General features: G+C 46.1%; 1 protein-coding gene across 1 annotated transcript; it reads left to right on the forward strand.

Moving 5' to 3' along the window:
- Window positions 1-1,615: 1,615 nt before the first annotated feature.
- On the forward strand, window positions 1,616-12,996 carry DMBX1 (diencephalon/mesencephalon homeobox 1). Its single transcript, XM_018072073.2, has 5 exons — window positions 1,616-1,690; window positions 5,997-6,162; window positions 10,258-10,436; window positions 11,611-11,965; window positions 12,427-12,996. Exons 2-5 carry the CDS (start codon window positions 6,009-6,011, stop codon window positions 12,825-12,827), a joined length of 1,089 nt encoding a protein of 362 aa, XP_017927562.1. The 5' UTR covers window positions 1,616-1,690; window positions 5,997-6,008; the 3' UTR covers window positions 12,828-12,996.
- The last annotated feature ends 598 nt before the right edge of the window (window positions 12,997-13,594 follow it).

Consider the following 13,594-nt stretch of genomic DNA (forward strand, 5'->3'; position numbering starts at 1 on the left):
TCATCTGACAGGGCTGCTCCTGGTTTTTTTCTGTCACCTGCAGGCCCCTGAACACAAATCAGGAGTACCAGAGTTTTGTTTCATGTTAGGGGTTTTTTTAACTGATGCTTTCCCCATGCTCAAGCTGCGCCTTGTATAGGGCACAAACCTGAGGCCGTGCCGAGCTCTTCCAAACTTCAAATGCATCTGTGGTGAATCTCTCTTTCTAAGTAATGAACTACAGTGTTGAAATTCCTTTCTGACAATGGCTTTCCAAAGTCCAGATGTAACTTTTTTTGTACAGCTTATTTCCCACATAAAGAAGGCCTCATACACCCCCCCACCCCACCATTACCAACCTTCCCAGTATTGGGACAGCTTTGATGAAGTGATAATGTAACAACACCCCACAGTGCCTACCAGTAAAAAACAGACTCTGGTATCCTGTATCCTCTTCTCGAGTTCTCTAGGAAAAAAATCAGTATTCTTAACTTACAGGTTTTATTGCCCCATTCTTTGTGATGGCACCTAAGCATCTTGTGTAGATCAATGAATTTAGTCTCAGTACTTCTTTGAGTTTGGGATGACTCACTATTTGGAGGGACAAGCTGAAGGGAAAAGAGAAAATGGTCCAAAGCCCCTGCAAATCTTCAAGTCCTGTTTCCAGCCTAAAACTCATCTCACCCAACAGTTTGCTTGAGAAGAGCAAATGTCTTGTCCTGTTTTTTTTTTTGTTTGTTTGTTTGTTTCTCCCTGGGAAAACTGGCCAGAATAACCTATTGAAGAAAATCCCTCCATCTCACACAGTATAGATTTGGGGAACAAATCCACTGTCTTGATTTAAAACTCTTTTCCTTCAGAGCAGTGCTGGCACAGGGATCTGCTGGGGATGCCTTTATTCAGGACAGATCAGGACGGGGACAAGCTCACCAGCACTAACACGAGCTCTGTGGCCAGCACAAATGACACTTGAGTTTGCAGGCTGCAGGGATAGATCCATTTCTCCATTAATGAGTTGTGTCAGTTCTGTAATTTTGCTAAAGATTTTGTGTGTGGCTGGCAGGTGAAACCAGGTACGGACTGATGATGTTTTGATGGGGGGAGTAAGGCTGTGAAATGAGGACAAGAGCGAGCAGAAAATGGCCCTGATCTCAAATTCTTGGGTCTGCTTAATTCAGCTCCAGAGTGAATTTTGTGGGTTTGTTTGGGTGTTGTTTCTTTTTTTTTTTCCTCCTGATAGAAGGGAAAATATGGATGATTTGTTGCAAGGTACTTTTCAAAAAACTTCAGTATCTCATTTTTAAAAGATGTTTTATTGTTCCCAGATCTGTCTTGCTTTCACACATACACAAGCCATTCAGAACAGGAGTTTTCACCTGGCGAGGAAACGCATGGGTCTCTCTTCACATCTTCTCTCAGGACAGAATTACATGAAAAATTATACAAAATTAGGTACCAGTTAAACAGGGAAACTTGGAAAATAGAAAAATTGAGAAGCTAAAGCTGATAATGTTAAAACCCAGGGCCAAATCTCCCCTTCATGCCACACTGTTAAGTGGTGCACAATAAATTGCACCAGTCTTGTGCTATACGACTTCATGGGAACCAGAGGCTTCCGAGGCCAGTGTTGGGAAGGGATGGATGGGAGGCATGTTGTTGGTTGGAGCTATCCCAATCTGTTCTGGGATAACAGGGTTCCTGTTCCTGGCTGGTAAATGTACACATTTTTTTGCATCAGATTGAACAGCAGCAGCTGAATAAGGAGTGGTCTGCTCTCTGGGCTAGTCTGTGATGGGCAGAGACCTACATTGCCTGGTCTCAAAGCAATGCAGGGAGTGGAAAAACCTGGACTTCTCACAGACAGCAGCAGCTAAAGCTAAGGGGAATCTTGTGTCCTCTCTGTGAGGCTGGATCTTAGAAGGACACAGCCCCTGCAGTCTGAGGTCTGCAGGCTTGGGATGAAAAACAGGCACAGCAGCCGTGAGTTTTCCATAGTGAAAATATAAGTGAGAGGTAAAAAGCCGTAGGAGAATTTTGGGACTGAGGTAGCAATGCCAGGATTGCAGAGACAGAAGGAGGGGGAACCCCAGCAGGGTCTGGCACAGGGCGTGGTGGGGAGACCTCACAGCCTGGAGCTGTGAAATGTGGGCAGCTGGGAGAGAGCGAGTCTTGTGAAGCTGGGGATGGGAGAGTCACTGATGCATGGCCCCTCAGGGCCACTGAAGGAAACCACTTGGCCCAGGAGGTACCAGCCCTGGGCACTGCATGGCAGCACCCACCCCCCTGTGCTGAGCAAACGCTGCAGGATCAGCCCACAGGCTCTTGGCAGTGGTATTTTTCTCTCACCTATTGTTTTCCTGCCCCTTTCCTCAGCTCCCATCTCCTTTCTCCACTGCTCCCAACACTTCAATGATCTCTAATGCACAAAAGCAGGGGATGAGGCATCCCCTTTCTTCCAGGATGGGCCCTACGTTACCCTCCCAGCTTATTGACTGCTCAAGCCCATTCTCTTCCACTAAGCAGGAGTTCGAACTTTGCTCTCATCCTCCTCCCGGCTGCGGCTGTTCCCAAGGCCCTCCAGCCACCCAGAGACATAAAAGATGCATTTGCAGATTTTGAAAATTAAAACCATCTATACAGCCAGTGGGAAGGGATCAGCTTATTTGGTTGCTTAATGAAATATAAAGATTATTTTAACCAGTGTAAGCACTATTCGACAGCTTGTGAAACACAGCAGTGGCTTGATGAATGGCTTTCTCCATCAAAAAAAATTGCTGCATGATGTCTTTTAAATATTTAATTTATTGGGGTTGGAGTGAGCTCGGAGCTGACAGTTAAACAGGAGCTGTTTGTGGTCTCAGTTAACTTTGCTTACTAGGCTGAACAGTCTCGCTCAGTAAATTCCCTCATTTTTTATACTGAATCTGGGATGATACATTTGCTGCACAAGTGAGTAGGAAGTTCTGCCTGTTGTCTGCACTGCATTGTACCAGGCAGTTACCACCAAAGCTGTGATGGGCATTGACTCCTGTCCTGAGTCCATTCTAATTAAGTCCTTTTTCTTTTCTTTTTTTTTTTTTTTGGGGTGCGCTTTCTTCTAGGTCACCCAGAAGAGTTTGTTCAGAGACATGTATACACATAAAATCATCTTTTAGCAATCAAATAAGCTGAAATATTCCTGGAGAAAGTGTTTCAGTGGAAACACTGGGCTCCAGACACAACAGCATTGGCAGTGTCCTTGGAAGACTGAATAGTATGGGAAAATTCCCCTCCTCTCCCTCTTCATTTTTCCTTTAATGTGCCAGCTTGCTACACAACCGACGGCATGCAAGGGGGATTAGAAAAGAAAAACAGGCATTTCTGTGAGTTGGGAGTCAAAGACACTTGGCCTCCCACGTATCTTCTGGCAAGGCTGAGCCCCGGTGTGGATTCTCCTGCATCTATTAAGGACAGAGGTCTGGCAGCAGCCCAGGGCAGTTAATAGGTTCTGTGTCCTCGAACGGTTTTCACGAAACACGCAGGAACTTAATAAGCTTTGAGACCTCCACCCCGCTGGCCAAAGCTGGTGGAACCAGCCAGCTGGTTCACAAGTTAGGGGGTGGGAGGGGAGGAGGCAAAACAAAGTTGCAAATCTCTGTTTTGCTGCCTGTGTTGGCCAGAAAAGGCAGTCCTGCTCTTGTCTGTGAGAGGCAGGGAACAGCTTTCCACCCGGCTGCGGCGGACTCGCCGATGAGCAGGACTGGCTGAGCACTGCTGCCCTCTGAGCCAGCTCGGTGTGTGCTGGCACTGCCCTGCTGCAGGCTGGGGGGGGATGATGCTCTCTGGAAATAAACCACACCAAGGGTGGGTGAGGCTGTGCCTCAGATGTCACTGAAACCACCCAGAACAGTGTCTGAGTCAGAGACCTGCAAGTATTCCCCAGGTGATGGGAGATGTCCTCTGTGGCCACGTTAAGGGGACATGTCACTGGGACACACTCCTGTCCCTTAAGACATGCCACCAGCAGCAAAGCTGTGCAGTCCAGGAAAGCAACATCACAGCTATAATTTCAGTGTGAACCCAGTGTGGTTTATGGGAAAAATAAATATAAATGCTGAAAATCTGTTGGCGGGTAGAGTCCCTCACCTTGATCAGAGAACCAGCAAACAATTTTGGCATTGCTTAGGTCTTCCCTAGGCTGTGTTAGAGCAGAGCTATGGCATTTTTGTGTGAGGTTGGCATCTGAACAAAAAATGCCCATTTTCACAGCTTAGGGTAAGGGGAGTGAACCCAGAGTGGGTGAATAGGTAGACAGAAAGCAGATGAAGGGCATCAGGGTGTGTATTACATCTTTGTGGTGTCACCCCACCTGGATCTGTCACCCTCCATCAGCGCTCTCAGTGCTGAAATGATGCAGTGGTGAAGCACAAGGGACTTGGGGAAACAGGAATGAGGTTGAATGCTAGATTCCCAAATTAGGGGTTACTGCAGCCTCTTTGAGAAGACAATCCCAAAAGCAGAACTCACGCTGCTTCCCCAAAATCCCTCAGTCAAAACAAACCCCAAACATCCTAGAGCAACAATGGTCATCCCTGAGCTGGCAGAGCATTTTACCCAACTCCAGCTGCATGGCTTCCCTCCTCTGATCCTGAGTGCCGTGACAGAGAGATGCTTGTGAGGGGGAGGTCACAAGATGCCCCAGGTCACTACCAGACTCTATAGTAAAAAATTCAACTGCTTTTCCGAGCAGCTACAGCTTGATCTCTGGATGTTAAACAGGGTCACTCCAAGTCTGTGCTTCCTATGTCAAGATGGAGAGAATGGGAGTTCGGAGCAGGAGGGATAGTGGGACCAACTCATTTCCATCTCTCTCTCTTCACTCAGAGTCTGTCCTCCATGGTATAAATCATGGGCAAAAATGAAGGTGTTTTCTCAGTACAGAAAATACAACAGATTATTGTTCTTCCAGATTTTTGCTGTTCAACGCATCAGGTTTCTCCTGAAACCCAACCCTGGGTGTTGAACCACCTCCCCCCTCAGCGTTTTAATTGTTTTCTAAGAGGTTGCCTAAAAAAGACGTCTGCTTTCCTTAAGTTAGTCCAGCTGCCCCTCTTTCTCTGAACGTTCATTCATTGCGCTGACTTTCCAGATGATGACTTGCTGATGTAAAAGGCGGTTTAAAAAATTTATTTTGTGGCTAATGTTTCACAACTTCCTCTCTGATGTCTTACAAACTGCAGAAACGGCATCCTGGAGGCCCTCAGTCATTTACAGCGGGGATGAATGAAGCATCGCTTGGCTTTTGAGATCAATATTAGCTCAGTTTTACAGATGGTCTGTAAGGAAAAAGAGCTTGAAGTTTCATGCAGAGCCCACACTAGAAAAAAAAAAAGCCATTAGTTTTCTGAAATAATTTCCTTGCTATTGAGCTATGAAATGTCAGTATTTATTGCAAACCTTATTCCCTCTTTAACCATAACATTTTTGGTGTGCTATTACGCTACAGATTTATTTTCTTTTACACCACATGCCTTTTTTTTTTCTTTTTCTTTTCTGTATCATTTGTGTTTTCTTAAGAAGAACCTTAAGAAAAATGAATGGGAGCAAATTACACATGAGTGGGTTCAGATAGGGAAGATTATTTGATATTACAGCAATGGGATTATGAAACAGTCCACTGTAAGCAATGATAGGGACAAAATCCCAGCTAGTCCTGGGATAGAGCTAGGTCAGTTCATTAGAAGTCACAGTAACATGCTGAATTTTATTGTGGCGTGTGAAAAAACTTTCCCATCTTTTGATAAGCATATTTTGAGTGGGATATAGTCAGGTGCCAGGCTTTAAGCTTGGAAGCCAGACTAGTGTTGGTATAGGAATTGATTCCCGTCCCAGAACCTGTTGGAGTTAAGAGGTTGGACATGAGCTTTGCACGCAGCAGCTTAATTTTGAGCTCAGTATTTCCAGGGCTCTGCTGAGACACCAGGATGCTGGGACAGCACATCCCTAAGCCCCTTTCTCCTCCGGCTGATGTTTTTCAGGTTTATGTCACCATGCAGCACTATGGAGTGAACGGCTACTCCCTGCACGCCATGAACTCGCTGAGTGCCATGTACAACCTGCACCAGCAGGCAGCTCAGCAAGCCCAGCACGCCCCCGACTACCGGCCCTCGGTGCACGCCCTCACCTTGGCAGAGAGACTGGCTGGTAAGAACAACTCATGGCTTTTGCTGTTCCCTGGGGGAAGAAAAAAAAAGAAACAAACCAGAGCCACAAAACCCTTGTTGGCTTGCATTGAGGGAAACTCTTCTTTGTGAGTTGGTGTGTGACACAGACAGCTGGTACGGTGTGCTCCTCTGCACTGGCCATGTGGCCAAGCTCTGCAGGGGACACTTGCCCTGCACTGCTGGCTGTCAGAGGGCCACTGCACCTTGCTACAGACCAGCCTCCGGCAGCTGGGATGCTCAGGGGTAAGATGGGTGTGGCCCCACTATATGGGACTGAAAAGAGAGAATTAAAAAGACACTGAAATATGTTTTAAAAAGGGGACAGAAAATAGCAGAAAATTTTACTTTCTTGTTCGCAAATAAGAGCACAACGAACATGAACAAACAGTGAATTGGACTCCCCCACCAAGGGGTCCAGATCTTGCATCCCCTGACAGCCATCTCTGGCCATCCCAGGCCATAGCTTGTTTTTCCGTGTTGTCCCTTCAAGCAGGTATTTTCCACTTCTGTCCTACAAACCACTCTTTCCCTCTGGCAAACAATCTTCATTTGGATCTTCCTTAGGTTTAACCTTGATCTGTTTTTTCATGGGGAATCCTAGACCTTGACTAGGGTGACATTTTCATGCAAGTCCTGCTGCCTTCCATAAAAGAGCCTTTTAGGCTCCAATCAAGTCTGTGTGACTTTGCCCAGACTGTGTTATTAACACAGCACTGTCGATGGTGGGACAGTGGGACAGGAGCTGCTGGTCCAGAGCATCTGAGCTGTTTTTCTGTGTTCAACCATGATTGTAACTGCCCTGCATCAATGCTGTCTTTAGAAGGAAGTGCAAAGTCCAAGTTGTATTTTATGATTTGGAAGGGGGAATTTTTCAAAAGTAATAGATGGAGACCTGAGAATATTTGGTATGGTAGGGCACATGTATCTGCTCTAAATTTCAACCTGTCACAAAACATCCAGACCTGGCTGAGATCATCAGAGGCTCCTGTAATGCAAGTGAGCAGCAGCTGCAACATCACTGTTTTGGTCAGGACTTGGATGCAGTGAGGTAGAGCAGACCTGACAACCAGGACACGGAAGCCAGAGCAAAAAGTTACTATAGATGTGATTCTAGAAACCACCTCAGAATGGAATAATCTTCCCTGACTGACTGAAAATATGCCTCTGTTCCAAGATAGCTTTCTAGTTGTCTGATATCAAAGAGAAAAGAAAAATGTAGGAAAAAAAAAAGATGTAGAGTGAATCCTAGCCTAGAGTAGGTGAAATAAATTATCTATCCAGAAAACTTGTGGCCTAAATTTAACAGATAAGGGCCTACACCAAAATAAGGATGCACAAGTTTCAGGAAGGTCCTCCCAGGTGTGTAGTCCACAAAGACATGATGATAAAGGTCTCGGACTCTTCGGATCAGTGAACCACAGCTGACTGTCAAATCTTCATGCCAACAATGTTCCCTTATCCAGCTGTCAGTAGTGACCTCCTCAGACCACTGATTCCTCAGACCACTCCGTGGCTGTGGGATCTCTGTGGCAGCATAGGGGAGGGAAGGGAGTCATTGTCCTCATCGATAAACAACCAAAGAGGAATTAAGGAGACCTGGACTCTAATTCTGGCTCTACTGCTGGGCTGCAGAATGATGACAGGTGGGCACTTTCCTTGTCCTGGTCGTCCATCCCTTTATTCCCTCACCTTTTCAGTATGTAGGTGGTCAGGTGGGAGCAGAAGGCCCTGAACTCTGCAATGTGCCTTGCAGACCACGGATCTCAAGGTGCCCCTTTCCTGCTGCAAGGATCCCTTGAAAGGTTTTTGTGATCACCTGTATCTTTTAGAGTAGAGCATGGAGGACTTAATGTCTTTGACCCTAACTAGGATAAAGCAGAGGAAGATAAAAAAAAGAATAAAAAAATCTATTCTCATATTCTTGACTGGGAGATTCAATTGGTTTCCTGACCTCTTATCTTTAAAATTAATAACCCACTTGGAAGACTTTCCAAATTAAATCCCACAGTCCCCTTGTCTGCTTATCATAGGCAGGGTAGGCATTATATACCTACGAGCTGTTTCCTTTGCAGTTGCCTCACATTCTGTTACTTCTGAATATCTTTCAGTGCAGGTTATAGATCTCATTTGCCTTCCAGGGACAGTCAGAATAAAGCAGCACAAAAGCAAATGACCTTAAGTCAGAAAACAGAGGTTTCTGATTGTAACTGCAGAGCCTCACCTGCAATTTATATTCTCCTTCTCGCACAAAGCCTGAAAACATAGTTAAAACATTAAAATAATTGCTGGTTGGCTCTCGTTGGAGTGGCCAAACTTAATGCATGAGCTGCTGCCTCTGGGGAGCTGGTAAGTCTAACCTCTACTCTAGAAATTCGGGAATATTCCAGCCTGCAGGTAGGGTGTTTAACCAGTGCCCTTTCTCCTGTTTTCATGCACTTGAAACACAAATGTTAGCTTTTTAAAATGTTTGGGGGCAGCTTCAGTTTCATTTCTTGTCTTGCAACATCCCCTCTCCTTGCCTGGCTGCACTGTGAGCTGTGCCTGGATGCATCAAGGATGGTCCCTTTGCCTCCAAAAGGGGCAGCTACCACCGGCGTTTGAACTCCCCGAGCTGCTCTGATACTTCGAGCACAAAAGTCCCTTGTATGCAACCAGCACTATATTGTTGAAGACCTTTAGCCTGATCACATCTTTGCCAGGTTGCCAAAACCACACGGCTTTGGCAATCCCCCAGAAAGGCACTGCAAATGCTGACCTAGAATGAAACAGCTGGAAATTTTGGAAGAGGAATGTTTGAGTGGTGCAAAGCTGATTTGCTACGCTCGTTAGCCAGCATATCTGGAACCTGGCTGTGTGGTGCTGGGGCTGGCCTGACAGCAGGTTTTGTTTTATTGTTTAGATTCATGTCACGATGCTCGTGACAAAAGCACAAGTAAACAGCAACCAGAGCCTTCATCTGGCCCTGCGTTTGATAATGCCAACTTTTCTCCCTGTTAGGTTGTTTTCTTGTATGCTCATTCCTCTCCTCTACTGGAAGTCACATTCTTAACTGAATTAAAAATGATACCAGACACTGCTCTTTCTGCATTTCCTTTTTGAGAGCAAACCTCTCGCCAGACTGTTTCATTCCAAGGCTGTAGCACAGCATGTCCCAACTTGCATAATAAAGGGTGGGTTTTTTTCATTTTCAAGTAACTTATTTTCATTGATTTAAGATCTTTCTACTCCCACTAACTGTTGTGCAATAATAACGCCTCTGGTAAAATAATAAGCCCTTTACTCTTGGCCTCAGATTTTCCCCAGTCTGAATTTCTTCTCTGCCCTCAATTTTTCGAGCACAGTTTGCAAAGTCAGGCCTTGTGAGTAGATGCTCTACTGAGAAGAGCTCAGCACATGAGCTCTGGGCTTGCAATCAGTGGGGCTGGACGTGGTTCTGGCTGTTGTTTCCACCCCAGATGCTGGAGAGTGTTTGTGCTCAGCAAAGCTTTCAAGCTAAACGAACATAAGCACATGAACTTAAATGCTTTGCTGAACTGGAGACCAAAACAGCTGTCCAGTATCATGCCTTGAATACTACAGTGAACTACATGTGAGTCACTACAGAAGTACAATGGGGGATCTTCCCACGTTGTTTTTAATTGTGTTTCTTAATGAAAGATGCTTAGGCCATGGTAGGGTCGGGGCATCTGCGTGTCCTGCCCCACTGATGTTGGAGCAGATTGACTTGCTTCAACCAAATTTAGCACCACAGTCTCAGCAGTTTCCACAGCTGTCATAGAAAGAGGTTCCCTCTCCAGAACAGACTTCCAGAATCACAGACTCATAAAATGGTTTGGGTCAGAAGGGACCTCAAACACCATCTAGTTCCAACCCCCCTACCATGGTTTTGCCTCCTCAGACACCTCAATTATCCAGCAAAATGTGTGTATGTGTCTTTTTAGCTCTAAAGCAAGAAAAAAACCCCGTTTTGTAGTTTCGTCTGATGTTAGCCAGTGCTTTATTCAACTGTCAACATACAAATTCCAATAATTAAATTGGCCACTTTTCTTGTCTTCCAACGGCTGTACATTTCAAGACATCATTTTGGAGGCACGTTATGGATCCCAGCACCGCAAACAAAGGCGAAGTCGCACGGCTTTCACTGCCCAGCAGCTGGAGGCACTGGAGAAGACCTTCCAGAAGACTCACTACCCAGACGTGGTGATGAGAGAGCGGCTGGCTATGTGCACAAACCTACCTGAAGCCAGAGTCCAGGTACTGCTATTTCGTGGGTTTGTGAGTGGGGATGCTTAAAAGAATTTAGTGGGGTTCCCAGAGGGTTGACAGCTCCCTTGACCTTTCAGGGTTCTTCCAGTGCAACCTAAGATTTTGGGCAGTAAAGCTGTCGAAGGTGGGGGCAGGGAGGCTAAAATAATCCAAATTCATACATCTGTTAAAGTAACTTTTAATCCACATACACATTTTTTAAATTTAGGATTGTCTGAAGTGTACACTGGTTTTCATTTGTTCTTTCACATTTCTTTGGGGGAAATTTTAGAAACAGCAATAGAAGTCTACTAATTTATTTGCAAGGCTTTTCTGGCTTTCTCAGAAGAGTAGAGACCCAAGTAATTCCAGCTGCTCTTTTCCACCAGTGTCAATATTTGTAACATCTCAGGCCAAGGTTTGGGTTTGGTTTTCAGTTTTTGTTTGGTTTTGTTTTTTTTTTAGTTTCAACTAGTGCAATGTGCTAGTTCATAACCTGCTGGTGGTGAGGTTCTTGCATTGCTGGGCTTTAAAAGACAAATAGCAAGTTCTTCACTGTAAAGAGAAAAAGTAGTAAAAAAAAATAGTTCTTTTACATAAATATCAAGACATTTTGGTCTAAAAAATGTTTATTTCCTTATCTAACTAACCAAACAACACTAACAAGATTTGCAAATATATTTCTTCTAATCCATGTCTACTGATTTAGGCTGAAAAATGTAAGGATTCTCTCCTCCTTCCCTAAATTCAGTTCCCAGATAACAGTCTACGCCAGTGACTTACTTTAAGTGTTGGCACCACTTATAACCAAATGGTTTTAGAAACTAACAGAGTGTAAGCCAATGTAATGTCATCAAACATTACAGCTACAAGACATTCTGTTTGGGTGCAACTGCCTAACAAATTCAGGAAGAAAAAAAAACAAAACCAAAAAACCCACCAGCAATGGAGTGTCTTAAAGAATCAACACAGAGGCTGGATATTTTTTTTAAATGTGTTTGATGTGTTACTGGTAGGTGCACTGAAAACAGTAGGTGCAGCAAAGTGGAATGACCTTCGGGCACAGCGGGCTTGCAGTACCTCATTGCTCGGGGTTCCTGAGCTCCCAGGCTGAATGATGCTGAATTTGGCACTAAGCAGGATTCTCACTGTTTTTTCTCACTTGCTGTTTGTGGCACTGAAGGTCTGGTTCAAGAACCGGAGAGCCAAATTCCGGAAGAAGCAGCGGAGCCTGCAGAAAGAGCAGCTGCAGAAGCAGAAGGACTGTGAAGGGAGCCACAGCGAGGGCAAGACGGAGCCGCCTGTGCTGGAGACCCAGGCCACCACCCCGGACACCGAGAAGGTCCAGAGCCTCCCCAGTGAGGTTGGCACAGACCTCAACCTAACCCTGTCGGAGCAGTCGGCCAGCGAGTCGGCACCAGAGGACCAGACCGACAGAGAGGAGGAGTTTAAGAGCACCTTGGATGAGGCTAAAGTGGACAAGAGCCCTGGTGTGGACAGCAAGGCTTTGAACTGCAAGAGAGCGAGCCCAAAAGCAGGTGAGGGGGCAGCATCTTCGTGGGGGTTGGTGTCAGGACCTGGCGTTTCCAAGGGGGGTGTTGGTGGTTGGGTATAGTCCCACATTCCCTGTGGTGTGGGTGTTCACAGGTAGGCTGCCCACATTTGTCTTCTTGTCCTCAGCACGAAACAGAGCCATTGTACTCACAGAGGGTATGATGATGTCTGTTGCAGAAAGAGCAAAGACCTTCTGCTCAGGTGAGATCTTGGGGAGAACAGTGCCCAGCAGCATCGGGAAAGGCAGAGCAAAGAGCTCAGCCTCATTTCTATACTGTAAGGTCCCAAGTATGGAACAGACACACTTTTAGCTCTCATGAGCTGTCACAACCCCTCTCGCTTGCCCACCAATACAAGAGAGCTGTCCCAGCTGTAATGGGGTGCAAATCAGCACCTGCATCCAGCCTGTAGGAATAACCCCCATCCCCTCTGTCTCCTGCTACAGAGTCCCCTATCAGCGCAACTGTGACGCCTTCATCCAGCAGCGGCCTGGCCCAGACTCACTCCTACTCCTCCTCTCCCTTGAGCCTCTTCCGCCTGCAGGAGCAATTCCGCCAGCACATGGCAGCCACCAACAACCTGGTCCATTACTCCTCCTTTGAAATGGGGACACCGTCTGCCATGCCCTACTTGGGCATGAACGTCAACATGGCGCCACTGAGCTCTCTGCACTGTCAGTCCTATTACCAGTCGCTCTCCCACGCTCAGCAGGTCTGGTCCTCACCCATCCTGCAGGCCTCCAGCTCCCTTCCAAGCCTGAACAGTAAAACGACGAGTATTGAGAACCTAAGGCTCCGGGCAAAGCAGCACGCCGCGTCCCTCGGGCTCGACACCCTGCCCAACTGACTGCCAGAGGAGCTACCATTGCCCACGAGAAGATGCACCAGAGGTTGGCACTAGACATGTCACTCCTTGAATCCCCACGCACCCCCATCTCTTCCTGGAGTAAGGTGCTCCCTTTCAGGGAAGACTTTGCCTTTATTAACGTCTTACTAGCACCACGATTGCATCAGACATTGCTACCGGCCTGGTCTTCCCTAACTATTTAAGGAGGAAGGGGGAGAGGATTTATGTTCAGACAGATGAGCTGTCCTCTGGACTGCCATGAGTTAAGCCTGTAACGTTCAGGAGGAGCCCCCTCTCCTCGTCCCCAAGATAAGGTGCCAACTGTGTTATATTCACCTTTTTTTGTTGTTGTTGCGTTCTTTGGGGAAAGAAAGAGCCCTGCTTTGTCTTGTATATAGTTTATAATGTTGACAGCACCCATCACCTGTGTGTTACTGTCAGTGTTACAGAACTGTGACCTCTTTTGCTTTTATTCCCCCTTCCTTCTCAGTTTTAGTAGCTAGTATCAAAGTTACAATCAGCCACCCTCCCAACCTCAACTGGCAGCTAGTTGCTCTTCTTGGGTCAGCATCCTAAAGGTGTTTCTAAGGAAGAGAAATGATTGTGCACTTCACCACTCCACTTCTCCCTTCTCTGCTGAAGCTAATTTTGTAACAGCTGGGAAATGATCTGAAGGTGAATTTCCTGTTTAAGCACTTCCTATAAGGCAAGCATTTTTCGTTTACTTTTTAATAGCACTTGTTTAAAGAGGACAACATATTGGCTAA

This window comes from Manacus vitellinus, unplaced genomic scaffold (assembly GCF_001715985.3).
Source record: "Manacus vitellinus isolate BGI_N305 unplaced genomic scaffold, ASM171598v3 scaffold_21_pilon, whole genome shotgun sequence".
Taxonomy (NCBI): domain Eukaryota; kingdom Metazoa; phylum Chordata; class Aves; order Passeriformes; family Pipridae; genus Manacus; species Manacus vitellinus.

Excerpts from the sequence above, each read along its gene's own strand:
- DMBX1 (XM_018072073.2), top strand. The coding sequence starts at position 6,009 with ATGCAGCACTATGGAGTGAACGGCTACTCCCTGCACGCCATGAACTCG. Across the intron at positions 6,163-10,257 it reads CTTGGCAGAGAGACTGGCTG|ACATCATTTTGGAGGCACGT; the intron begins GTAAGAACAACT and ends GTACATTTCAAG. Across the intron at positions 10,437-11,610 it reads TACCTGAAGCCAGAGTCCAG|GTCTGGTTCAAGAACCGGAG; the intron begins GTACTGCTATTT and ends GTGGCACTGAAG.